The sequence below is a fragment of the Trachemys scripta genome, chromosome 6, assembly GCF_013100865.1.
Source record: "Trachemys scripta elegans isolate TJP31775 chromosome 6, CAS_Tse_1.0, whole genome shotgun sequence".
In the NCBI taxonomy this organism is placed as follows: Eukaryota; Metazoa; Chordata; order Testudines; family Emydidae; genus Trachemys; species Trachemys scripta.
This window is the reverse complement of record NC_048303.1, coordinates 107,388,988-107,416,573: the sequence shown is the minus strand read 5'-3', so window position 1 is coordinate 107,416,573 and position 27,586 is coordinate 107,388,988. Positions and strand designations below refer to the sequence as shown.

The following is a 27,586-nucleotide window of genomic DNA, read 5'->3' as shown; positions in this document are numbered from 1 at the left end:
GTCTGCCATTGCAAGCTTTTGATTTTGCCTGGTCTGCTGTTGCTAACTTTGGATAACAAAACTGTTTGAGAAACAACTTAAAAGAAATACATTCAACGAATGAACCATCAGTTGCTGCCTTTGATATTTCCACTAGCTGATCTGCAATATGACGATACTCCTTAGCTTATTTAATTTACCTTGTGCTAATGTAAATTATTAATTGTTTTGGCTTTGTTAAAAGTTATATCGTTATGTTGAATTATTATTGTCAGTTTAGATCAAATTATTCAGTGCTGCATGTATTGGTTGTGACAGCTTAAAATGAGCAATAAGTAAATACAATCACAGTCCAAAATTCTATGGATTTTTAAAATCAGAACTGGGACTTATTATTAGCTATAGCTCTTCCTCAAGGTTTATCAATTATAGCAACAGGAATCAAAGAAACCAAATTAAATATACTTTTTTTTTCCCTCCCCAGAGGCCCGGAAGACACAATAAATGATTGCAAAATCCTTTTTATAGAAGAAATGTACAAGATTGAAAAGCCAGGAGCTTATCCACTGACATTTGGGGATGGAGATTTCAAAAGTATGCTTCTTTCATTATATGTTTAATAATGGTATTTAAACATGTGAATACGTAATTTTAAAAATCATAATTGATAAGAATGACACAACAATGTAGATTCAATAATTTTAATGAATGTGTTTTTTATATGTTGTCATAATAATATAGTCCTTATTAGACAGCCCTTTGACTCTGTTGCCACTTTTTTGATGAGCCATGCGTTGCATGGAAATACTTAGAAATGGATTTTTGATGTAATATAGCACATGTTAAATAATACATCAGTCCAAAAAGTGACAAGCAGGGAAATGGGGGAGAACAGCTGATAGCCCTTAGATCAGTGGTTCCCAAACTTTAACAGCCCGCGAACCCCTTTCACCAAATTGTGACATCTCGTGAACCCCCTCCTAAAAATGAATATTTCCAGGGATTTAAGTTTAAATTTCCTCAGTGTGATGGATTCGCTTGCCTTGCTCTACATAGCTCTTGGAAGTCTGGAACCATTGGAGAAAGATGAAAGTCTCAGGTCTGGTTCGGCATCAAGTCTGTTTCTGTATTTGGTTTTCAGATGTGCATACGAGGAAAATGCTTTCTCGCATAAGTATGTTGTTGAAAATGGTAACAAAACTGCAGCAGCTTTTTCTGCCAGAAAGGGGTACTCGTTTCTTAAACTCAGCCAAAAGTTGATCAATGATAGATTTGTGAAATTCCTTTTCAGTTCATAATCACAGGAGATATCAATCAATTTCTCTTTTTCCTTGGTGTTTAATATCTGTGTTGAGAAAGTGATATCATCAAAAGGCTCAAGCTACAAATCCAGTATACTTCCCCGTCATTGATGTGGCCCAATCAGTGCAAATGCCTAGGCAATGAGACCAATCTATTTCCTTTTCTTGAAAATATGCATTAGTCAGATTGAAGATATCTTCTCCAGTTGTACGTTCTTCCAATGGTCAGCAAAACTACAAGTCTTCTTCAACCATACCTTCATTCACATAACGTACAAACAGTAGCAAAATAGCTAGATTAGCTACATCAGTTGATTCATCCAACTGTATAGCATAATATGGACTATTTTTCACTCTATGTACAATTGTGGTCTCTCCATTATTTGGCATGTAATTAATTCTTCGTGACAACGTATTATTGGACAAAGGTACCTTGTCAATCCTTTTGGAAGCCTTTTCTCTGAGCATGCAATGAACTACGTCTTTTATACATGGACCAATCAAGCTCTCTGCTATGGTATGGGCTTCTGATGCTTTTGCTACTCGGTAGCTCACGTGGTATGACACTTTAAGTGCATTTTCATGATCAGTACTTGCTTTGGATATAAAACTGGTAATGTCAATTTTCTTCTCAGCTAATTTTCGCTTGAAAAAATCAACAGGCTTGTCGAGTTGTGCAGGATGCCTAGTTTCTAAATGGCGCCGAAGTAGAGAAGGTTTGAGGCTGCTGTTTGCTAGAACATCACCACAAATCACACACAGTGGTTTTGGATGTTCTTGATCACCAATGCATGTAAAGCCATATTTTATATAATCATCGTCATATTTTCTTTGCTTTGTAAGTGACTTTCCAGGACCATCATGATCATTACTTAGATTTTCCACAGTGTGGACTTGAGGAAACACTAGCTGATTCCAGCGTCTTTACACTTTCCTTTTTCAGCCACTTATCCATTGAACTTGTGTACAAAAGTTCTAATAAAAATAACAGAGAGAGACTGCTAACAACCAACAGACTAGAAACTGAGAAGATTCACTCACTGAAGCAAATCAGCACTCCAGAGAGAAGGACAATTACTGAGACACCTTAACACTCCTACACTGGCTACAACGTGCTTCTGGCTGGTTTGGCTCGCAAACAGCTTTTCTTCCACTGAGGAAGGTGGGACAGAAATCTGAGCTGCCACCTGCACCCCGCATGGAGTGCTGGGGTTCGGGGCTGCTGGCTCCCCTGCTGACAGGGGAGGGCTGGGGCTGCCGGCTCAAACTGCCCGCTTTCCACGAGGCTCGGGCTGCCGGCTCCTGGGCTGACAGGGGAGGGCTGGGGCTGCCGACTCCAGCATTTCTGCCGCCCCAAGCAAAAATAAAGCCGCGATCAGCGGTGGCAATTGGCGGGGGGGAGCCGTGATCGGCGGCGGCAGTTCAACGGCATGTCCTCCTCTCCTAGAGGGAGCGAGGGACCTGCCACCCCCAAATTGCCACAGGTGCCGCCCCTCTACCTTGGCCGCCCCAAGCACCTGCTTGTTAAGCTGGTGCTGGAGCCGGCCCTGGCTCTCCCCAAGGCTCGGGCTGCCGTCTCCGTGGCTGACAGGGGAGGGCTTGGGCTGCTGGATCAAACTGCCCGCTCTCCACGACACTTGGGCTGTCGGCTCCCTGGCTGACATTGGAGGGCTCGGGCTGCCTGCTCAAACTGCCTGGCCCCGCTCTCCCTGGGGCTCGAGCTGTCTGCCCTGCAACTGGGTCCCAGCAGAGTCCTCTGGCAGCCATTAATGAAATTTTTCTTGAGAACCCCTCTGAAACCTTCTGCGAACCCCCAGGGGTTCGCGAACCCCACTTTGGGAACCACTGCCTTAGATGATTCCTAGTGGGCCAGTATCCAAATCACAAAAACTACCATCACAATTGGCACTTTTGTTTATATTCTCAGCAGAGGCCAAGAATGGATTGGGCCTATTGCATGAGCTACAGTTCAGCCCTGATGTCTTCTAAGGGTGAAAGAACATTAGCAGGTAGTATGAGGAAACTTACACTGGCACTGCTGTTGTTACCTATTCTGTGAATAAACTGATTACATCAGTCTCCAGGGCCATCACTTGACCACCTTTGATCTTCCTAGCACTAAATTCTCTTTGCCGAAAAAAGACACTGGCTTCTTATCTCAAAACTTAATCAAAATCCCCAAATCAAAATTTCTACGCAAATGAAAAAGGTATTAGTAAAATGGTGTTTCTAATGGAAATGTGAATGAGAGGCAGAAGGACATCAAGAGTGGATGCTGCTGAATTATGTTTGTCATAGTTGTGACAAAAAGTGGCCACATTTTGGGGTCCTTTGCACAGCTGTTCTTTAATGCAAGAGACTTAATGTGCCCACTGTTTTTGTCCCTTTCACAGTATGCTACACTGTTAGATATCACTGTTTTTTAAAAAAGCAAATTTCCTTTCCTGCTCTTAACTTTTATAAATGAAAGGATTTAAAATAATTTACGTTTTACTTCTTATGCTATGGGGTTTTTCATTTTTTCTCAAGATTGGCAAATGAAAATACAGTCACTTTCACTTTTGTTCATAGTTAATTTCTAGTCAATTTCATTTTAAGATTATTTTTATGCAACAGAAAATATTTTTTTAAAGTATCTTCATTGTGAACTGACAATTTGAGGAACAATTATTTGGTTGCCCCCAAAACTGCACATTAAGTCACATCTGCTTTGCATTTATTCACCTAATTATTTGTTTTGAGAGTATAGTTGCAGGTTTTGTAGAACAGTTTTGAGGCCATGGGAAATGTGACACACATTTAACACATTGCACAGCAGTAGGTATAATGTCAGTGAAATGAATTAAAAATAGTGTATCTGCTAAATTAATTCTTAATTTATCATAATCTTTAGCATATATATAATCAGCTCTGCTTATTATCCTTTTGCACAATGCAAATAGTTAATCTGGGTGCCAACTTTATATTCTTCTCGCACAGCCACTTACGTGCTTTTTTTCATGCTGCTCCCCATGCGTTCGTTCCTCTCAATCTCAGAACAAAGTTCTTCAAGCTCTTTTATATTCAGGCTGCCCCAAAATCCAGAAAGGGGCTGTCCCACATGTTCCATGAAGGGAATCAAATTTGATATTCTGGAGACAGCGTCAAGGAATGTACTCCTTACGTGTTACTATATATACATCCAGACAAGCCACAGTCCCTGTCCTTTCCAAAAGTGATAATGTAAAGAGCAGAAATATTCTTCACAAGCTGCACAGTTAACTCTACTTTTGATGGAAAACCAAAGAATGCCAGAAGTTTTCCATTCAATAGATGCTTTTTAAATTTGCCCTGACACATTTATTAAATATCAGAATAAAAATTGTGTGCTGACAAAAGTCTTGTGCATGAAAGTCCTCTAATAGAAATCTGAAACTTGCCTACCAAAAGAGAGGAATAAGACTATTAATAATAGGAGGATTCACGCTGTCTGTAACATTTCCACAAAATCCTAAAAAACAGAGGAGGTCAGACGGCCCTCCTGCAGCCAGGAGAGTCCACCACTTTGAGACTAGATTAAATTATGGACTGGTTAAAACAAATCTCAAGAGAATGGACATTTTGAGAAAAATATCACAAGACATAACTGAGAACAAACATATTAGTAGTACACATCAAGCTAATTTGCAAAGCTTGGAATCAAGACTACGGGGAAGCTGAGAATAGACTCTCCTTGCTAAAAGACACAGTGAGTACCATGAATATAATCTCAAAGCAACAGGAAATGGCTATTAAAGCACTGTAGGAAAAGGTTAATGATCTCAAAGAAAGATCAAGGAGAAACAATCTGAGAATTGGTGGGTCTTCCAGAGGAGATGGAAAAAGGGAGGCCTCTGGAATTTTTATCCACTATGCTGCTAGAGCTTTTGTGTCTTCGCCCTGATCAGAATGTAGATGTTGAGAGAGCCCACACCTCTTGCACCAAAACCCCTCCAAATGCAAAGCCCCAGGCCTTAACTGTAAGATGTTTAAAATAATATATTAAGAAACTCATTCTTTAAAAAGCCCTAACATGAAAAGGAAAAGCTGATGATTTTTCCATATTACACCAAAGATGTGGTGGGAAAGATGACTAAATTCAATAGATCAAGAACCTTAGACAAAAGGTTGGGTTTAGACTACTTTATTTCCTTCCCTGATAGTTTGAAAGTTAAAAACGAGGGTAAGATGCTTAGCAGAGGAAGTTGAAAAGTGTCTGATCTCACTACTGCAGAAAACCCCCACAGAAGATACAGCTGGGATACATTAAAACAAATATACTGTATTCAGTCACTGTGGAATTCAGTCCAGTGTTGGGATTTAGCTCTTAACTTTGGCAACACTGTAACAATGTTGGCACATTTGCTTTACTTGCATTTACCCTACACCACTGCCCACCACTTATGTACACTCATAACTGTAGTGTTCCGGAACCAAATCCATTTTTGGGATCCTGATACCAAGCAAATCACTTAACTGGACCTGGAGACTTTTTACAATCTTGAATTGGCAAAGTTCAATAGAGAAGTGTGACTTCGTTTTCTGTCTAAGGCACTATCCATCCTGGTACCTTCTTTAGCACCCCCACCCCACCCGTCTTTTTCATCTTCTTCCCCATCCCCTCAATCAATTATTTTACTTTGTTTCATCCCCATTTAGTTTCCCAGATTTTCAGTTTATAGTAAATCTGGAAATACTCAATCCATTTGCCCTAAATGTACACGTATACCATATCTAACAATGTAATGAAGATTTCAATTTAATGATATATCCTTTCAGTTCCCCAGCTGTAAAGGAATCCTATCCAAGAATAATTACTATTGCTGGTTATAATTCACCAAATTATTGAGAATGTTATGAGGGTCAGTTTTTTTTAAATAATATTCATTCAGGTTCTCTTCTTTCGTTTTTTTTTTTTCCTTAATGAAATGAGTTGAAATAAATGTGTTGATTGACATTACTGATCTAACCATTGGGCAATGGCGTTCACACTATAATCCAGCATGGACAAGGCTCTAGAGGGCAAAGATTAGTCAGAACTGTTCTGATAATGAACCTGTACCTGTAAATAATCTAGTTATATTAGAATAAGATTATTTAAACAACTTGTATAACTTTCCCATATATCCATCAGAATCTTGTTCTTAAATTTAGACACTAGCTGTCTTCCCCCCCCCCCCCTTGCGTGTGGGGTTTTTTTTTTTTTTTTTTTTTTTTTTTTTTTGGTGAATGGTGCAGAAATCATGCCTCCATTGATATGAAACCATTTTCCTTATAAAGTTACAGGGAATCCAGTTATACTCCAAATGGATATTTTGGGGATGGGGGTCGTAAGTGATTAGACTACCCCCTTGTTACTACCTCCTGGACTTACATCCTACTTTAGTTTGGATGTTTGTCATATATTTTGTAAGGGATCCTTGGTCATTTCTGATGACTTCATTCCCTCTCTCTGTTTTTCTAGCTTTTCCCCACATTATGCCTATCTTTTTCCTTTCCTGGTTTGCCTTATCTTCTACCCTTATCCCTCCCCTTCATGTCCCCGGGGTGGTCACGGGGACCCAGATATACTTTTCCTAGATGTGGAACTAACAGTGACCTAACTACTGTTCAGCTGCCTGATAAAGAGATGTTTGACTTACGCCCTCCTTATGGCTAATAGTATAAATTGTGTTCTCTGGAACATCAAAGGGGTGAATACCCAAGAAAGAATCTAAACCCACTGACAGCGGATATTATCTTCTTATAGGAAAGCTACCATGATCATTTAAAGGTAGAGAAACCGTACATGACCCCACCCATAGCCTGGGACCCCCACACTCCCCCCATCCCATCCCTTCCCACCTTAGCTGGGGCGTGTCAGGGGAGGAGGTCTCTGGCCTGGCCAGAGCCTGCTCCGGCAGGCTGGGCCAGGCGCCAAAGCCGCAGCCTGCCAGTCCCGGAGCTGGAGCTGCAGCTGCTTCAGAGGCTGGGGGAAGAGTAGTGTGGCCAGAAGCGGAGAGAGACTGGCCCCGCCTCTTCCCTTCGGCTCTGCTGGCTGTGCTGCCTTTCCTTGCCCCCTCTGTTGGGGGGAGGGGCTGTGTCCCACCACTCCCTCTCTATACCCTTTCATAAGCCGACCCCCTTCTCCTATGCTTCCCTTTTTTAGTAAAAAAATTCAGCTTATGAACAAGTATATACGGTACATCACTAGTGCGTGTTTACACTACGCTCCTTCTGTTGGCAGAGCACATCCACACTTGGAACTCTATCATCGACAGTCAGAGCAGTACACTGTGGTAGCTATCCCACTCTGCTACTCACCATCTTCTGCAGCTAGGACTTGTGGGAAGGCGGAGTGGATTGCAGTGCATCGGGGTGCGGGCTCAATGTTCCTTGATGAAGTTTATTTCCATCCCAGCATTCCATGTGCTTCTGACTGCGTTTTGTGGCATTTTTCAACTGCCCCTGTTTACTGTGTGCCCCCCATCTCTGTCTTAAAGGATGGATTCCCACACTGTTCTCTGTTGTTGTGGTAACTGTTATGAACACATTGCAGATGGTCAGGTGGTATATCATGAGCTCCCAATCTGAACAGGAATCAGATTTGTCTTACCTGCTGTGTGCCGTGGAAAGAAACAGCACTAGATTACTTTTGGCATTCACAGAGCAGCTACATACGGTGGACCATTGCTTTTGGGCTCAGGAAGCAAGCATTGAGTGGTGGGATTACATCATTATGGATGTCTAGGATGACAAGCAGTGGCTGCAGAACTTTCAGGTGCAGAAAGCCACTTTCCTGGAACTGTGTGGAGTTCGCCCAAGCACTACAGCGCAAGGACACCAAAATAAGAGTTGCCCTCTTGGTGGAGAAGCTCATGGCGATTGCTGTGTGGAAGCTGGTGACTCCAAACTGCTACCAGTTGGTCGCAAATCAGTTTGTAGACAGGAAGTACACGGTTGGGGCAGAGTTAACACAAGTGTGCAGGGCCATTAATTGTATCCTGCCGCGAAGGACAGTAACTCTTGGCAATGTGCATGAAATAGTGGATGGCTTTGCAGCAATGGGATTCCCTAACTGTGGAGGGCAATAGATGGCAGCATATTCCCATTTTGGCCCCAGATCATCTTGTGATGGAGTACATCAATAGAAAGGGAGACTTCTCAATAGTATTGCAGGTACTTGAGTATCACCGTAGGCATTTCACTGACATCAATGCAGGATGGTTCGTGAAGGTACATGATGCACGCTTCTTCAGGAATACTGGCTTGTACAGAAAGCTTCAAGCAGGGACTTTCTTTTCAGACCAGAAGATTCCAGTAGGGGATGTTGAAATGACCATAGTGATCCTGGGAGGCCCAGTGTACCCCTTACTCAGATGGCTCATGAAGCCTTACATGGGAAACCTGGACAGCAGCAAAGAGTGCTTCAGCAATAGGTTGAGCAGGTGCAGAATGACCATAGAACGTGCCTTTGGCAGATTAAAAGCATGCTGGTGCTGCCTTTATGGCAGATTAGACCTGACTGAGGAAAACATTCCCATGGTCATAGCAGCCTGCTGCATGCTCCATAATATTTGTGAGGCTAAGGGTGAAAAGTTTCCCCTGGGGTGGAGCACTGAGGCAGATTGCCTGGCGGTTGATTTTTTTGAGCAGCCAGATACCATGGCTATTAGAGGGGCACAACGGGGGGCTATTAGAATCAGGGAGGCTTTGAGACACCATTTTGATAATGAGCACCAATAACGGTGCATTTCTATACCACAGTCTGCCATGCTTAATTAACTTCAGTTATCTTATTTTGCCTAAAGATTGTGGTGATGCCTGAGCAGGATTTGTACTAAGCAAATGATTAAACTGCACCTATGTATTGCTACCAGTGGCAATCACTATGTGTAGGACATAAATAAAGAGTGGCTCTCTTAAAGAGAGTTTGTTTTTATTAAACACCAGTTCCCACCATGCTTTTTGTGTGTGTTAAGGAAGAAAACAGTAAAGAGCAGTGTAGGGTCTCAGAGCTGTGCGTAAGTGCAGATATCATTTTGGAAGCTGTCCAAAGGCGTAGAGTGAACAGGGTACCAAGACATTCCGGTAAGTTGCAAGGACGATGTGGGAGGAGTTTGGGAAAGGAATGGAAAACAGTTCTGTATTAGCTGCGGGGGTGTGGGGTGGGGGTGGAAAGCATGCATCTATTCTGACTATTGGGTGATATAAAACTCATTTTATATTCTCTTGAAAAGAGAACCATGATTTACTTAAAAATACTCTTCCATCACTTTTATCGTCCACTCTTGGTCTTTAGAATGTGCTCCTCACTCTCCTTTCTGTCCTGCCTTTCATTTTCTCTCCACTCCCTGGGTTCATTTTTTTCGGCCTCTGAGGATTGGAGCACCTCTCAGAACATGTCCTCCTTGCTACAACTTGGTCGCTTCCTTATCTGGAGAAGGCACTCTGCCGCTGTGTAGGGGGTTCCCCTGAAGGCTACATCTGCAGAAGCACAAGAAACAATACACAGAAGCATAATTGTTAGTTCATGCACAGCATTCAATCATTTACAGTAAAATATACCACTTGTAACATACCAATTACTTTCTCATTGACCCTTGGCAAGCACACAACTCTGCAAACAGCCTAAACATGGTGAGTTCGGCCCAGGTGGGTGTAGGTGATGTTTTCAGGGGATCAGTGAAGGCAAATAGGGACAATATTGTAAATTCTGCCACCATTTTCCACAGGCAATGGTCATCGAAGCCGATCTCTCGCTGTTGAGGGTAAGCAAGGATGCAGGAGTGCATCTACTGCACGTTAGCAGGTTCAGACCCAATCCCTGTGCTGCTCACCTGTGTGCCACTTTGGTCCCTGCACGAGTGATTGCCGAGTGGTGCAGAAAAGTTTCTTACAATGGGGGAAGGAACAAAGCAGCTCTACCAAGGAACCTTCGGCAGAGGATCGGCGAGTACCTCCAGGAAAGATTCCCAGAGATCTCTGGAGGATTCCTGTGAAATCTCGGTGTGCGGTAACATACTGTTCTTCCGTACTGCTTAGCTGCACTGTGGAATGGGGAGCACACTCAAACACAGCTAGTCTTGCACATTTCTATCCCTTCACCCACTTGTACAGCTGTTCTTTGCTCTGTATAGTGTAGCTCATATAACTGAGCAGCATCAACTCAAAAAGATCACTTAGGAGGGCTCTCATTGTCTGCAACATGTGCACCAGAAACAGACTACTGGGATTGGCTAGACCCCTCCGGAGTGTATTTCTCTTAACTCTTCTATAGAGATCTTCTCCAACACTTTAATGAAGCTAGAAAGGCATTTAAAACTAAGCTTCCACCACTTTACTGCTTTGGACTGTTTTCTTCTCATGAATGATATGTACCCATAGTCAAGAACCAGCATTCTGTGCTGAGTTACAATGCTTTCTCTGGGAATGACCTTACAGTTCTTGATGTTCTTCAGTTCAGTTTAACAGGAAGCAGTTCATCTGTGCCTCTATGCTACCACTCTGAAAGGTAATCATTCTTCCTTGGTGAAAAAATGTATTCACTATCAAATCATATATCTGAGCATACTTTCCTTGTTCCTGTGTCCATATCCACAACTGCCATTTTACCTTTTGAAGCTTTACCTTCTCTCCCATGTGACCATTAAGGTTGGCACTAGTGATTCTTTATCACTTTCTGTTTAATAGTGTCTGTTTTCCCACTTGTGATGCATCTGAACAACTTTTAGGGGGCTGTTTTCAAGAGCTTGCTTAACCAAAATTAACCTATTTCTTATCCTATCCACATCCACTACATATTCCCACATTATTTTGTCTAAAACTGTACCAACTCTTTCTCATATTAGGTATGCCACAGTACAGTAGCTTATAGCCTTCCCCAATATCTTTTGCCTTTGCTCCCTTCCATTTGGTTTCTTGAATTCAGGCAATCTGTACTTTCCTTTTCATTTATGTTTGAATCAGCCCTTCACTTTTCCTAGTTAATGTCCATGTTCCAAGATGCCAGTCTTATTTTCTGGACTCCCATCTTTGAACGTATCTGTCCAGAGTGATGCAGTAGCCCTTGCAGTAGCACGCAGATGAGGTCACTACTCTTTGCTTCCGGGGAGCACCCTAGTTCATATGAGGCATATAAAGGACACATTTAATGGGATTTCTTTGGCAAAGGTTTATGGGTGGCTGCTAGCCTTGACACCACTCTCTTCCTTTTTTTAACCAGCTTGGGACTGGCTGTGGTGGACAAAAACAGTCTAGTCAAGTATTACATTAGCAGTAATACAGGTTGATCTGAATGTTTTAATTCTAGTAGACAAAAATGATTAAACAAATTCTTCCATTTGGCTAAATTTTTAATTAAGAAAAAATCCCTGATATTCATTCATAAGGCTAAAAATAGAGCTCATGGATTACACTGAGGTTTATGTAAAAATGATCCTGCATTTAACCAAATGAAAATGAAACTTTAAGTTCCTCTTTGTTTGATTTTGTGGAAAAATCCCCCCTCCCCCCAAGAGTTCTATTAAAGTTGACTGTGGCTAAAGTTTGCCGTTTTGTTCATGTTCTTCTGCAGAAGCTTTTTTGGTCTAATCCTGCAAAGGCTTATACATGAATATCTTTTCTCATGTGAGCAGTTCCATCAGATTGAATAGAGTTACTCACAGGAGTGGTTACTCACTAAAGTCTTCATGGAATTGGGGAATTAGTCCATTGCCCTGTAATAAGCTCCATGTGAGCAGACTCTCTTTGAAATCAGTGAGGCTTGTTATGGGTGTAGGAATCGAGGCCTTTTTTTGATGGAGTAAAAGTAAAATATCTTTTTGCTTTTTCATCACCAGCATGATGGCAAGGGGATTGAGAAGATTTTGTGCCTTGGCTGATAAATGATGATGACTATTTTGCAAGTCTTTCATACAAGACTACAAATTGACATGACATTAATATTTTAGATGTTACATTATTGTATATGTAGTTTTGTAAATAAATGGTTTTCAATAACTACCATTATGTCTGATCTTTTTTTTTTTAATTTATTTTTAAACAGAGACCATAGGAAAGTTCCTGCACTCACAGCATTACTGTACATTTTCCCCCTCACCTTTTCCCTCCCCATAATGGCATATTTATGAATCTGAAATCACTTCTCTAAGGCTTAACTTTTTCTAATTTATCTTCACAGGAAAGAGTGGCCCTGAGTGCAAGCACTGTAGGGCAGACCCAGATACGGAATGTCGCTTTTGCTCCTGCTATTTGTGTGGTGGAAAACAGGATGCTCATATGCAACTTCTGTGCGATGAATGTAATATGGCCTACCATATATACTGCCTGAATCCACCTTTAAGCAAGATACCAGAAGATGAGGACTGGTAAATATAAAAGGATGATACTTTATGCAAAATACTGTTCTATAACATGTGCCTTTACTATTTGAGACTATAGAGAATTACTAAATGTCATGGATATACAGAACATTGAGGAAGAAGTCTTGTGGCCCTGGTTTGTATTTTTCATGCACAGAATCTGCATAAAAATTCATGTCCATGCTTTATACGAAGGTTCCATTTATAAATAGTAAATAGTAACTGGTTATTAGATGTCTTTTTAATAAATTATTAATCAATTGTTATTAGTCTCACAGATAATAACCATCTATTACTCCTTTAACTGAAGTGCTTAGATTTATCTATATTGTACATGATTCATATTTGTAACATGCTCATGACATCTATTAATCATTTATCAATCCATTTTTAAATAGAACATGTTAATATAAAGTGTAATCCATTACAAATACGCCAATAGAATTTTAAGAACCCAATCCTACAGACCTTTACTTCAAATCAGTAGTTCCATAAGTAATAAGTACATTCAAACATTCACAGGTATTTCTTTAATAAAATATTAATTTCCTGTGGAGATGGATGAGTTAGACTACTTCATTGTAGAGGCTGTTCAACATGTATTTTAAAGTAAGGGGGCGTGAGGAGAGAGGTAAATGTAGTTCTTCTTTGAGTATTGTCCATGTGGATCCCACTTCTGGTGTGTTCACACCATAGGTGTGCAAGTTTGCAATCTTAAATCAGTAGTATCTCTTGGGGCAGTGCATGTACCCTAGATGTCCTTTTGTCTCCCACCCAAATTCATATAAGTCCAACTTCCCCTTAGTTCTTTCTGACCGCCTGTGGCAGTGTTTTGGAATAGAGTGATATCCTCTCAATGTTACCTGAGCTGTTCAGATTTGGCCAGAATCCTTAGTCTGTCAAATATCACTTAGTTTACATCCTACCACTAGTTAGAATAGATTTGGCATTCAAAATTAGAAGTGTTTGGGTTTTTTCAGTTGACTTTACTCACTTAACTGCTGCCAAGACACCATTCCCATCTCCTGGCAGAACTTAAGTCTATCAGATTGCTGGTGTTTGATGGCCTGATATCCATGCCTGATATCCATCTCTAATGAGCACACTCAGTGCCTCTTCAGCCTTGGAGAGGCACATGTATTGTTAGAATTTCTTTTATGGAACTTGATGACAGAGACAGCCACTTCAAGTTCTATCTCTTGGAACATTCTGTGCGGTTGGGGCTTTGGACTTGGAGAACTCAGAGTTTTCCAGGCATAGCCAATAGGCTTATGCAGCAGTAAAGTCCCACAATAAGTTGGCAAGTCATGATGCAACACCTCAGTCCCTGATTTCATCCGGAATTGGTTCATGGTCCTCGGCAGTTTGGGCATTACTCAGAGTGTGAGTACAGAAGCTGAACGTAAGCCTGCTTTCTCTCCTGAGGGTACCTCAGCATTGAGAGGCAGACAGGAATATTGCTCTAAAACGGACGCCCAGTACCATTCTTCCTCCTTTGAGACTTTGAGGAAGAAGAAAAAGAAGTGTAGTCATTAGTCTCATGGCTCGCCCCAGCACTGGGCAAAACCAAAAAGGCCTCCAATAAAGAGGCTTCAGCAGCCACACCCTTGAAAACTTTTGTTCCAACTACTCTGGTGTTGGCTGACATGACACCCAAAACTCTGTCTCTGGAAATACCAGTGCCAACTTATATGGCACCCAAGATATCAGCACAGACCATGCAGACTCTACTAATGCTGACAATTCTGTTGCTCACAGATAGTCTTCCTTTTCACATCATCCTCTATCTTCACTGACAATGAGCTCCCTAGAACTCATAAACCTGTGAAAGCATAAGACAACCTCAAGCTCCACTTTGTTTAGATGAGGGTGATCAGCATACCTCTGTCATCCTTAACACTCCAGAGACATGTAGCCAACAACTTGGAACCATACTTGGTTCCTGGTTTCACACTTTTATCCATGTGGGATGGCTTCTTGGCCCTCTGGTCCTTGGAGAGCAATGTGGGGTCCTTCATCTTATTCTGATGGTACTGGACACACAATGTGATCCCTATCAAGGAAAACCCATTCTACTACACCTTTGAAGGTCCACTCCAAGACTGACTGACTTTTGTGGAGAACTTTGTCATTATTCCTCTACATCAGCTTAAATCTCCTTTGGTTCCCCATCACGTCTCTCCCTTTTTGGCTGATGAGGCAGATAGACACAATCTGGTTTTACCGCTTGATGATTACAAGGCCTTTCAGCAGCTCCTAGGCAGACTAGCTGAGATACTGAGTATAGACTTAATTGCAGTCCTGGAGAAATTTCACAAATTATTCAAAATACTACAGGCTCGTCACCATTCAAGGGTCCTGATGCCCAAAACCAGGACTCCTTGAATTGACCAAAGATCTGTGGCTTACTCTGGCCTTGAAACCCTCTATGTGCAAAAGAGTGGATAGATGTGATCAGGTGCCTCAAGGGTTTTCAGTACTGGTGTGTTTTTTTTTTGTTTGTTTGTTTGTTTTCCCCCACTCTTCCAACATACAGTTCTTTAGTGCTGTCAACAGCAAATGAGACCGAAGCTGTTGAGTAATGCCAAATCAATGCCTAAAGAGAGAGACCCCAAGAAATTAGATTTTTTTTGCAGAAATATATGCTCTTTTGCTTCTTTGTAGATGTGTATCTCAAACTACTAACATATCTGGGATTTTGTCATCCTTTATTGACAAGTTTCCCTCAGAACAAAAATTGGCGCTCAAAAAGAACTCTGAAGGTCAGCTCTTAGCAAAGCATTCTCTCCAGGTTATCTTAGAAATTTCAGCGACACCATCTCATTCAGTATTCACTGCAGTAACTATCAGATGTTCTTCAGGGATACCTAAATAGGTCCAAGCCACTATGAGAATCTGCCTTTTTGAAGGTTCAGATCCTTTTAGTTCAAAAACTAATGAATATGTTTGCTCTCTTAAAGGACTCCAGAGCAGTACATTAGTCTCTTGGACTACATGTGTAATAACAGAGAGCCCTTTGGGTTCTAAAAGCAACCCCAATAAAGACTGAAACAAAGACATATCAGTATTCCAGTGACTCTCCTTTTCTGCCAAACCCAGAAGAAGAGATTTTTTCTCTCTGTCAGCACCATTTCTTCCTTGACCAAGCAGCAGGCTTGATGAGCATGTTGGGAGCCCCAACATAACACTAAGAGCCCTACCTAGTGTTTCTTAAGTTTGGCAACCATCTATCCCTATTCTCCCAGCCTTGAACTGAGTATTACTTCATACTTTTAGGCCCAGGAGGTAATTTCCACAGGATATGGAATTCAGTTCAAGTCCTTCCCACACCCTACTCACCTTTCATGGCCTCCTTCTTTGACTTTTTTCATGAGAGACTCTTGAGAGAGGAAGTTCTTCAAGAGTATAAAGGCACGGGTTTGGTGCCAATGTTAGAGGGCAGTCCTCCACTCAAACATTAAGTGGATAAGAAAGCATACATATAGGTTATTGAGTGGCAGGCCTAAAACCCTATAGGGAGTATAGGGCTCATTCTATTAGAGCTAAGGTACCTTGCTCAGCCATCCTTAGGAATATTGCCGTACTGGAGAATTGCAAAGACGCCACCTCGAACTCCATTCATATCTTAGTAAAACATCAATCCTTGGACTTGGACAGTGCATATATGATGCCAATTTTGGCCAAGTATTGCAATCCCTATTCAATTAGGACTCCTCAGACCCTCTACCAGTCTTACCGAGACTGCTTTTTAGTCACGAGAAGTGGGATCCACACTGACAATACATAAAGAAGAAAAACAAGTTATTCACCTTGTCAGTAACTAGTTTTTCAGTATGGTTTGGGTGTGTGGATCCTGCCTTCCTCTGCTCTACTCTGGAGTCTTATGAATATTTGGAACTCTGGACTGGATGGGAACTGAGTGGCAGTTGGGACCACTAGGCCATATATTCCCTCAGGTGGGACATCTAGGGCATATTTACAGCTCCCCAGACACTCCTGGCCAAAAGATTCTGAACTTATACCCGAGAAGTGGGATCCACGTGTACAAAAATCTAGAAGAACCATAGTGACTGATGAGGTATATAACATTTCTTTTTATTTTATAATTTAACTTTGTTTTGTTTGCACTATAGGCATATGCGTTCTGAGTTTTATTCATGAAGGTAGATGAACTGTTCTGGCCAGGGAAGCCAGTGCAATGGAATGACAGAGCTATGGCCTTGCTTCTTATCCACTTCTCGTAGGTTATGTAGCGTTGCTAATCCTATGTGGTCCTGGCACTTACTTTGATGCAAAGGCCTTCAATTCTGCAATGTAATGCCGCTGCACAGAAATGTAAAAGCGTGTCTCCTTTTCTTTTCCTGCCTTGCATACTAATATAGGTTCATGGCAGAGTTTGACCCTTAGTTGAATACCAGGTATTTGTTTGTTTTAAAAGTGGGAAATTGTCCATTTTAAATTTTAATAATTTAAACTTGGCAGCCCCCAGTTCTACCCCACAGTTTGGGAAATACTGATAAGGCATTTTCATACAGATCAGAACCAGTCTATTTATATGCTAAACAGTATTTAATATTCCATACAAAGCTCAGTTAAGGGAACATTAAGATTGCTTGGTTAAGCAATCTTAAAGCAGGAAATGCCATAGTTAAAGCTGCATGCACACTTTCAAATTTACCTTATTGTGAATATGCATTATTCCACAGTCCTTTTTATTGCATACTGCTTTTCAAATAATAGAATATAACTTCATACAGTTTTTGCGATAACCTTAGATACGGATGGCTAACTCTATTTTTTTCATTCCTTACTTACACTAATTTCACTGTCCTAGTGAAGTACCTTTATTGACTTAGTGTGAAATACTGGCCCCATCTAATAGGAGTCTTGACTTCAATTCTGCCAGAATTTCACCCTTAAACTTCTTGTATTCGTTTGTCTGTCACCATCCATAAACTCTTTACATTTTATTTTTTAACCAGCAGCACAACCTGTCTTGTGTGAAATTCAAGGAATAAGTCAATTGACTAAGAAATTAACTGTTCACACAAACATAGCACAACCTTTTTAAGCTGCTCACTGTAAAAATTTAGCCAAAAATGCAGTACAAAATGTACTGTACATGCACAGCATGAGATGTCAGAAGACTAGGTCAAATCCACACCCATTTTCCATGGAACACTTGAAGGTATTTCTGATTAAGGGGCTTGATCCTGCAAGGTGCTGAGCACTCTGGCCCTGGTGCAGCAAAGCACTTCAACATTTGGTTCGCTTTAAGCAAGTGAGTAGTCCTACTGCCTAATTTCAGCAATTTGCAGCTCAATGGGACTGCTCATGCTTAAGTACTGTGCTTTGGATCAGGGCCAGAGTGCTCAGCATGTTACTAGATCTTGCCCAAGGAGAAGTATTTCAATGTCAAATGTGTAAACTTTCAAATCCTTGCTCTTTTGCTGTATGATCTTGGGAAATAAACTTACTATCTTTGTACCTCAATCAGTATATATGTGACACTTCCTGGGGTTACCCGGGGTTGTGAGGCATCTCACTACCACCTGCCATTAGAGTGAGGAAGCCTTGTCTGTGCCTGCCAAGGTCAGCTCCCTCGCAAGCATTCTCCTCTCAGCCTAGGCAGGCTCTGCTGTCCTTCTGCAGGTTGGCCACAGGCTCTCCCCCAGACCCTCTGAGCATCTCTTTAGAGTGTCCAGCCCCAATCCGTTGAGTACTCACACAATTCCCAAATCCTCTGTTCCCAAAGAAGCAGTATACTTCTGCTTACTAGCTTCACCTGAGATTACCACTGCACACAGCAGTTAGATAAGTTTATAGTAAAAACAAGAAGTATATTTAACAAAATATAAAGATTCAAATGATAGCAAGTAGAAATATGTGGGAATAACTGGTTACATGTAAAATGAAATTATAACCTACTTTCTAGAGTTAACTAACAAGACATTTTCCTATCTAATGAAGTTTAGCTTACCAAAGTCTTTCTCCCAGCGTTTAACAGCCAGCTTGGCTGTGACCCTCTCTTCATAAGACAAGCACACTGTCAGCTTGTCCCTTAGGTGAAGGATGCAGAATCTTTCTCTTTACCTCCAGTTACAGTTCCAACATTCCTTTGTCTTTGTTCATAATCAGAAACCCACCCCTCCCCCCCATTACTTGTTTTTCCTGTGGAGAACCTCCTTGTAGTTTTCACAATTTCTTGATTAGCATTTTGCTCAGTCTGTAAATAGACAACCATTGTGAAGTACACAATACTCAATTTACCTATAGCCAGTCAGATTAGTCTCCTGCCTGAAAGCAATTTATTAACACTTCCTGGTGACTGGCCTAATTCACAGGCATTAAGAACATAATTTTCACTATATGTACACAACTTCTTGCATATTACCCATCCATACATTTCTCAATGATTATGATGACCAGTATGACACAGGCTTTCAGCAGAGACCTTAAATGCCACCCTTTGGCAAACTACTATGTAGATACCAGATCCAGGGGATCCCAGTAACTCTTACGCCCTCTGCCAGTTGGTATAAAGAGGTTCCTGTTTCACAACATAATAGGTTTGTTATAATATATACCTCATAAGTACGTTGTGAGTTTTTCTTGCAATGTGGTTCATAGTCAGAAAAGTGACAATGGCAGCTTCTTATTCTTGTTGTTTTTATAGCCAGCCATGCAGAACTCACACAGGTTAAGTGCAATATGGCTCATATTTCACTGTTCAGCCAACCTCAAGGTCAAAATCAGATCCTTCAGTTACACCTGTATATCCATATTGAAGACAATGAGATTGCACAAATTTGAATTAGAGGTGGAATTAGGAGTTACTTTTTAGTTAGAACTCTGCTTTAATATATTCTTTAAGTATTTTGAGAATTTAGGATGAAAAGTACAGTATAAGGCCTTGGCTACAACTTGCAGCTGTACAGCGCTGTGAGGTAAACCTGTCTTCGTACAGCTGAGTAGGGAAAAGCGCTGCAGTCTGTCCACACTGACAGCTGCCAGTGCAGTGGTGTGGCCACACTTGTAACATTTGCAGCTGTGTTGGGAGCGGTGCATTATGGGCAGCTATCCCAGCATTCCGTGCTTTTCAAATGGGGGGTGGGGTGGATTGTGACAGGGAGTGTGGGGGGAGAGAAAGTGCTTTTTGGAGCATGTCAGCTCTCTATTTTGCAAGTTCCGAACTCCCAGCCCCCTGCTCATTCGTTTACTCACTCAAAGCAAGCTGCAAATTGTTTGCTTTTCTCTGCAGTACGAGCTTTGAAACCGGCACTTCCGCATTCCTGCAGCCGGTCACAACAATGGAGAGGATTGGCCACTTGACAAGGTGATTAGTACAGTGCTGCAAGCGTTTACACTCACACTTGTGAGTCGTAGCCACTCCACTGCAGCTGTTGTTTCTCTCGGAGATGTGGAGTACCTGCAGCGGTGTACCCAGGGAGATACAGTGCTGCAAGTGTCCTGCCAGTGTGGACGGGGAGTGAGTTACAGCGCTGGGGGAGGCTTTACAGCGCTGTAACTTGCAAGTGTAGCCAAGGCCTGAGTGCAAAGCATTATTATTATTATTATTATTAGCATTATCATCATCATCATCAGTTACATTACACTGGAATTTTTTGAGGTTGGCAAAACCTTGTAAATATGGATTAATCAACACGGTTCTGGCTACAGTAAATATGTTGCCATTAGGTTAATCAATTTTAAAATCTGTCAAAACTTTTTTTAAGGTACTGTCCTTCCTGCAAAAATGATTCTAATGAAGTTGTAAAGGCTGGGGAAAAGCTCAAGCAGAGTAAAAAGAAAGCAAAGATGCCATCTGCCAGTACTGAGAGTCAGCGAGACTGGGGCAAGGTAAAGTGTATTTGAAGAATAAATATAACTCTGTGTGTGTGTGTGTGTGTGTGTGTGTGTGTGTGTGTGATATCTGTGACTATACATATAAATTAACTGTGCAAAGTTGAGTACTAAATTACACATCATGCAATCTTCAGTGGAATTGCAGTGTGTAAACCAATGCTGAATTTTGCCCATTGTCTCCAAAAGTTAAAACAGTAGAAATCCTTTTTTTTTCAATTGACTAGAGACAAGGATTATAAATAAAATAATAAATAACAATTAGAATTTACATAAAATTTATTGAAAATGTATTTAAGACATTTTTATTTATAATGAAAATCCGTATGTCTGCATCAACTTTGAAAAGAAACTTAAATATAATAAAATTAGTTTCTTCTCTCTGATATGTTGGTAGGGTATGGCTTGTGTTGGTCGTACTAAGGAATGCACTATTGTTCCTTCTAACCACTATGGACCTATACCTGGCATTCCTGTTGGAACAACCTGGAAATTCAGAGTTCAGGTATGTTGCTTTAGAATTCTCTATTGGGTATAGGTTGGGTACAAGAATGGTTTTGGTATTGATTGCTGTCATTTTCACTAGAATAAAGAACAGTGGGCACAACAGTTCATTCTGGTTTTAGAGCTACTACTGTTTGTAGTGATCAATACTATACTTAAAATGGGGGAATATCGCTGGAATTGGTAATACCTCCAAAACTAGAATGAACTTTTGAAATGCACCCACTGTAATTAGGTCTCACCTTCAGTCTTTGATATCAAGATCCTGAATGGAACACTCAGTGTGCTATCGGATTAGACTTCAGAAAATGTTTAATGGCTTTGCCACAAAGTGGCACAAATCTTTCTCAGGTGAGACATAACTGATACCAGTACCTTCAATTGTTTCCTCTTTTCCCCTGCCTAATCTGACATTGAGAAATACTGTGACTAATCAACATAATTGATTTTTGTTTTTCTAGTTAGGAAAGTAGTCATTTTTTATTTTCAAAACTGGCTAATTCTTTTTCTCCTGCTTTGACTCTACTGATTTGGACAGAAATAATAATTCTATCCAATCCATCTTAATGGAGGATAACTCCTTTTTTGAGGGTGGAGGAGCTGGTTTGGAGAATGAAGACCTCTGAAAGTCCCGTCTTCTGGCATGTTTGCTGATCTAATTGTCCTCCCATTATCTCTTCCTCCAAAGAGGAGACCAGATATTTCCTTTTCTACGTTTAATGAAGTTGTTTAGCAAGGGGTACTTTTTTACTTATAGAAAACAAGTTTCCCTTTGTATTTTTTTTTTTTTAAGAGGAATTTTATATTTTGGAATGGTATGTGGGTCTTGGGGAAAATTTCCATGGCATCAGAAATTTTCTCTTGTGCTTCTCACTTAGCAGCAATGTTCTCATTTCCTCATCTACTCATTCAGCAACTAGTTTAGCTGCTTCCTATTTAGCTGCAGAACAGATTAAGGACGCTCTCGGTGGTTCAGCAAAGTGAGTTTGACACCTGACACTAGCCTATCTTCCTTTTAGAATCACCATTTTGCTTCTAGAACTTGCTAGCTTTGTATTTTTGCTAGAAGGTTGTTTGGAATCACATGGGAGATGGAAACAGAGTAGTTGGGAACCGAGATTATGGTCCTTCCAGAGTCCCTGAAAACCAACCAAAGGATGAACTTGAGTTCCAGCTCCAATTTCCCAGATTGCAGAGATCAGTCAAATTGTTCTCCACAGTTAGGTCCAGCGCTCTGGTGCTAATAAAAATAAAATAAAATAAAAATCAGATAAAAGCAGTTATTCTCCTTGAAGGAATCCCATTGCCACAAAGGGAAAAATGCGTAAATCTGATAAGAAAGTAGCTCCTAAAACTCAGAAACACAAGCATTCATCTTAAATGTTGGCCTTCTCAAAGGATTTGTAAACTCTTCAGACTATACTGTCTGCATATGTGTTTTTATAGCGACTGGTGTTACTGTAATACAAATAATAATGAGGAAGGATCTGTATTCAAAATGTAGGAAGGGCTCTTTTCCTTTAGAAGCCTTTGAGATGATACTGCAGTAGGTGGTTAACTTCATAGGTTTTACTCCTTAATATTTGAGTGCCTAATCTGTTAAATCAAGATCTTCTGCATCATGTAGACACATTCCACTTAGCTGCACGGATTTGAAAAGACATAACAAAAATCTACTTTGTCCAAGTGATAAACATCCTGTTATTTTCCAATAACTAATTTAGGAGTATAGAATATACCAAAATCTGGGAAAAATTCAGTGCATGGAGCAGAACAAAAATGCTTAAAGTGAAATCATCCAATATTGCCCTAATCCTGTATTTCTTGTAGGATGGATTTTAGCTAGAACTACTGAAGGTGCTTTGCAAACATGCTTCTACTGTTGCCCGGTATTCTAGGAGTGGACAAGACAAAGTTGAGCTCTTCACATCCCTATTGTGAGACATTTCTCGGCGTTTCAAATCTTTTTAACCCAAAAGCCTGTTGGCGACTGAATTTGGTTCTAGACTCTTACCAAATCACAGTTTGAGCATCTACAGTGTGTAAGAGAGAGCCTATTGTCTTGAGTTTCCTTTTAGAAGATATTTAGACAATATGCTTTTAATTAGTGAAATATATACCTTTTATGTACAGCCACAACCCTGGAAAATTCTAGGCACCAGGACTAGGGATTTATCCTAAATACAAATTATCTACCTTTAATTATTCACTGTACAGGCAAGTAAAGTGTTTGTTTTGTAAAAAGAAGAATAAAACCAGGGTAACATAACCTACTTTCTTGGTGGAGTCAGGGATCTTTTGCCCTGATTTTTCATTCCATTGCACTGGATTTTATACTGATGTCAATAGAATTACAACAGCATAAAACTAATGTAAGAGGGTCAAATCAAGCCCTAGATGTTAAAGGTAGGTCTTGAAGACAAGCCCTTACGCCACATTTAGGAACATGATCTGTTTTATAAATTCTATCAAAAAAAAAAAAAAAAGAACTTACAATTCAGAATGTAATTTTCATAGATTCCAAGGGCAGAAGGGACCATTGTGATAATCTAATTTGATCTCCTGTATAACACAGGCCACACAACCCCCCCAAAATAATTCCTAGAGGATATCATTTAGAAAAACATCCAATCTTGATTTAAAAATTGTTAATGATGGAGAATCCACTACACCCTTGATAAATTGTTCTTATGGTTAATAACTATCACCATGTCTGAATTTGTCTAGCTTCAATTTTCAACCATTGGGTTGTGTCATACCTTTCTCTGCTAGATTGAAGAGCCAGTTATTAAATATTTGTTCCCCATGTAGATATTTATAGACTGGAATCAAGTAACCCCTTAACCTTCTGTTTGTTAAACTTAACTAGATTGAGTTCGTGGAATCTGTCTCTATACAGCATGTTTTCTAATCTTCTAATCCTTCTGATGGCTCTTCTCTGAACCTTCTCCAGTTTATCAACATCCTCCTTGAATTGTGGACACCAGAGCTGAACACTATAGTACAACAACATTCTCCCAGTGCCAAAATAGAGATGTAATATCCTCTCTACTGCTATTCAAGATTCCCCTGTTTATGCATCCCAGGATCACATTAGCTCTTTTGGCCACTGTGTCACACTGGGAGCTCCTGTTCAACTGATTTTTTCCCCCATGGCCCCCAAATCTTTTTCAGAGTCACTGCTTCCCAAGATAAAGTCCCATCTGTCAGTATTGTCTGCATTCTTTGTTCCAAGATGTACATATTTACATTTAGCTGTGTTAAAATGCATATTGTTTGCTTGCACCCAGTTTACCAAGCAATCCAGATCTCTCTGACTCAGTCATTTGTCCGCTTCATTTTTTACCACTCCCCCAATTTTGTGTCATCTGCAAACATTATCAGTGATGATTTGTTTTTTAACTAGGTCATTGATGAAACCCACCCACTCAATGATGATTCCCTGTTTACAGTTTTGAGCCCTATCAGTTAGCCAATTTTTAATCCATTTAATGTATGCCATGTTAATTTTATATTCTAGTTTTTTTAATCAAAATATTATGCGGTACCAAGTTCAAACACCTTGCAGAAATCTAAGTATATTACATCAACCCTATTACCTTCATCAACCAAACCTGTAATCTCATAAAAAAATTAATTCAAGCTATTTACCGTTTACTTGTATATTCCCTGAAAATTCATTCAGTACTCCGTGTAACCTGTTAGTTTAGGAAAGATTCACTGTATTATTCATAATAAAGAGGTTGAATTCCTTTATAAGGGCAAAAGTCAACCTTAACTATGCAGTTGTGACAGTTCCTCTGTGGTAGCAGTGAGGCAGGTGAATGCCAGTCTAGTTCTACAAACCCTTCCTGACTGTGATACTGAGGTGAGCTGTACCATAGATACAGCCATCTGAGAATGACAAAGTTAAGTAATTTCTGTTCGTCTAAAATTATGCTATGGCTCTGCATTTTTATGTATTTTTCACAAAAATACTTGTAACCCCTTAAAACTTTTGTGAGTGTAATTTCCATTATAGTATGTTTTGTGATATTTTGACAGACTGTCATCGTTTCATTTTCAAAACTCATATTTATGAAGAGAATGAAAGTAAGTGGTTCAAAGTGCAATTGTATTTTGAAAAGCTGATCTATAAAAATGGAATTGCAGAGTTCTGTGTTTAATATCTCTTGTTGACTTCCAGATCAAATATTCTCAGGTTATAAATAAAAAGACAACTTTTCTAAGAATCAGTTCTGCAAATTCAAGTTGTGATATGAGAGTCGTGTTGTATTCTTTCTGGATTAACCATCATCAACAGTAATGAAAATGATGCATTTGGAATTTCGTTAACAATTCTGTTCATGGCACACAAACCAGAATAGACCCCCCAGATAATTCTCTACAGCAGTTTACTAATGGAATAAAAAATAGTATAAAATTTTGTCAGTAAGTCAAGCAGATGAGACTTCGAACACAAAAACAGGGAGCAGTATATTCAGTAAGATGGTATCATTTGTACATAGTCACTTTAACTATATCCGCACATTAATATTTTAAATTGTTTTATACTTATTTTGTTTTTGTTTTTTAAATTCTGAAGTCTTTTCTATACAGTTTTTGTCTCTCTCTCCCCCCCCCCCCCCCCCCCCCCCCACACACACACCTGACTTGAGTGCTCTCCAACTGATACATGGGCTCCTGATAATGGATTCTTAAGAATTCAGGGCCAGCATTTTTCTCACTTTCTCCCTTTTCTTAGTTTCTCATGCAACAAACTCCTTAAGGTTCTTAAAAGATGCTACTAGTAGATGTACATACGTGTGTGTGTGTGTGTGTGTGTGTGTGTGTGCGCACACACACACGCACTCTCCTATCACTGTCATTTCTGTAAGGTTTTCACATCTCTGGCTTGGGAAGAAGGTGACTTCATATCACTACTGGACCCAAGTTCTCCAGCATCAGAAGGGCCATTTTCAGGAGTATCACTTGCCAGAGGCATTAGTCCCACCCAATTTTTTTAAGACACAGTGACCTATGGAAATGTTGCTCTGTAGTCTGGGAATGGGAGAAACAAAATGGAGGAAAGATGAGCGAAATAATGAAGGAAAGGATGTTTAATTGGGTTGGGAAAGAAGAGAAGAGAGAAGAAAACTTCAGTGGAGGAATAAAAATAATAATAGAAGTCAGTGAGAGTACTAGAGGGGAAAAGAAGCCACAGTAGGAGAATCAGAAAAGGAAAAATGTCCAGAGATGAAAGCATGAAAATGTACATTGTAGAAAAGTTAGTCTGAGGGAAAATACAGGCTGTGAGAGATTGAGGAAAAGAAAGATTGAAAGAAAAAGGTGGGAGTGAAGAAAAAGAACAACAAAAACAAGGAGCTTACAGTAAGTTAATTTATCATTAGAATTGGCACAGATAATGAAACTAATAGTTAAGACTACTTGACACTTTCCATTACAAGACACTGTTTTCGGTTGGTTATAACTTTTGTCAATCTTAAAGCCTTGGAGTTGTTACTTTCCAAGTTGGGTGTTTTTTAAATTTCAGCTAAAATGGTTCTGACCATTTCTCAGTACGAGAGTTTTTCCGACTATTTAAAAAACAACGCTTACCATTTGGTTGAGGAACTCTAGTGCCTCCATGCTTCGAAGCAGGGACTTAAACTCTGGTGGAGGGGAGGAAGGTTTATCTTTGTTTCAGGGATGTGCCCTTTGGTGTTCCCATGAAAAATGCCACAGTTAGGCCAAGTTATAAGCTTCCCAGTGCTGAACACCACTGTGACACTAGGCTTTGGAACTGAGAGCAGGGAGACTGTCTCTTTTGTGTTCTGAATGTTTCCCCTGCTGGTGCCCAGACAGTGAGAAGGGGAAAGAGGAAGCTGCATCACTTGAATAAAGAGGGTAAGGAATGGGGCAGTGAGGTAGAACAGGGAAGAGATACCAGGGCAGGGGAGAACAAAAGCAGGAGTTCAGTGCGGAACTGGGAATTGGAGCTTGGAGATAGTCAGGAGCAGAGAGGGCAGAAGACAAGGGATTTGACCAAGCAAAGGGAAGACCATTAAGGAGAGTGGGAAACATGAGCAGGAGCAAGGGACAGGCAGAAGCTGGGGAGCCAGAGCGGATGTGACAAGGGAGAGGGGCAGGAGCTGGGGAAGGGAGAGAACAGGAGCAGGTATGGGGGAGAGCAGGAGCCATGAAGGTAGGAAATGGGGTGGGAACAGGAAATGGACAGGGTCTAGGGGTAAGAGTGAAGCCAATGGGAAGGATAGGAGCAGAAGCAAAACTGTGCAGGAGTAAGCTGAGATGGATGCACAGCAGACTAGGTGGACAGCAGTAGGGGAAGAGACACGGAGGTGAAGGTAGGAGCAGAAGGGAACAGAGAGAGTGGAGGATAGAGGCAGAAGTGTCTACCACTATTGCACACTCCCATCCAGAACCTGGACTTTAACCCAGAATTTCTGAGTCTCAACATTCTGTCAAATAACAAACTATGAAATCCAATGGCAAATTGTATAACTTTATTCCCCCACTAGTGGCCAAGTCCACTTTAGAAGAAAATTCTTCTAAAACTACTAGTTACTTTGTTGGCTCCAG

At 40.5% G+C, this 27,586-nt stretch overlaps 1 protein-coding gene across 2 annotated transcripts in view; it reads left to right on the top strand.

Moving 5' to 3' along the window:
* The window catches only part of UHRF2 (ubiquitin like with PHD and ring finger domains 2), a 174,414-nt gene that overhangs the window by 100,328 nt on the left and 46,500 nt on the right, over positions 1-27,586 (top strand). For both annotated transcript variants that reach the window (XM_034773107.1, XM_034773106.1), the window contains exons 5-8: positions 464-573; positions 12,460-12,646; positions 20,377-20,500; positions 20,901-21,008. In XM_034773107.1, the coding sequence (XP_034628998.1) occupies positions 464-573; positions 12,460-12,646; positions 20,377-20,500; positions 20,901-21,008 (529 nt within the window). The remainder of the gene's footprint in view (positions 1-463; positions 574-12,459; positions 12,647-20,376; positions 20,501-20,900; positions 21,009-27,586) is intronic.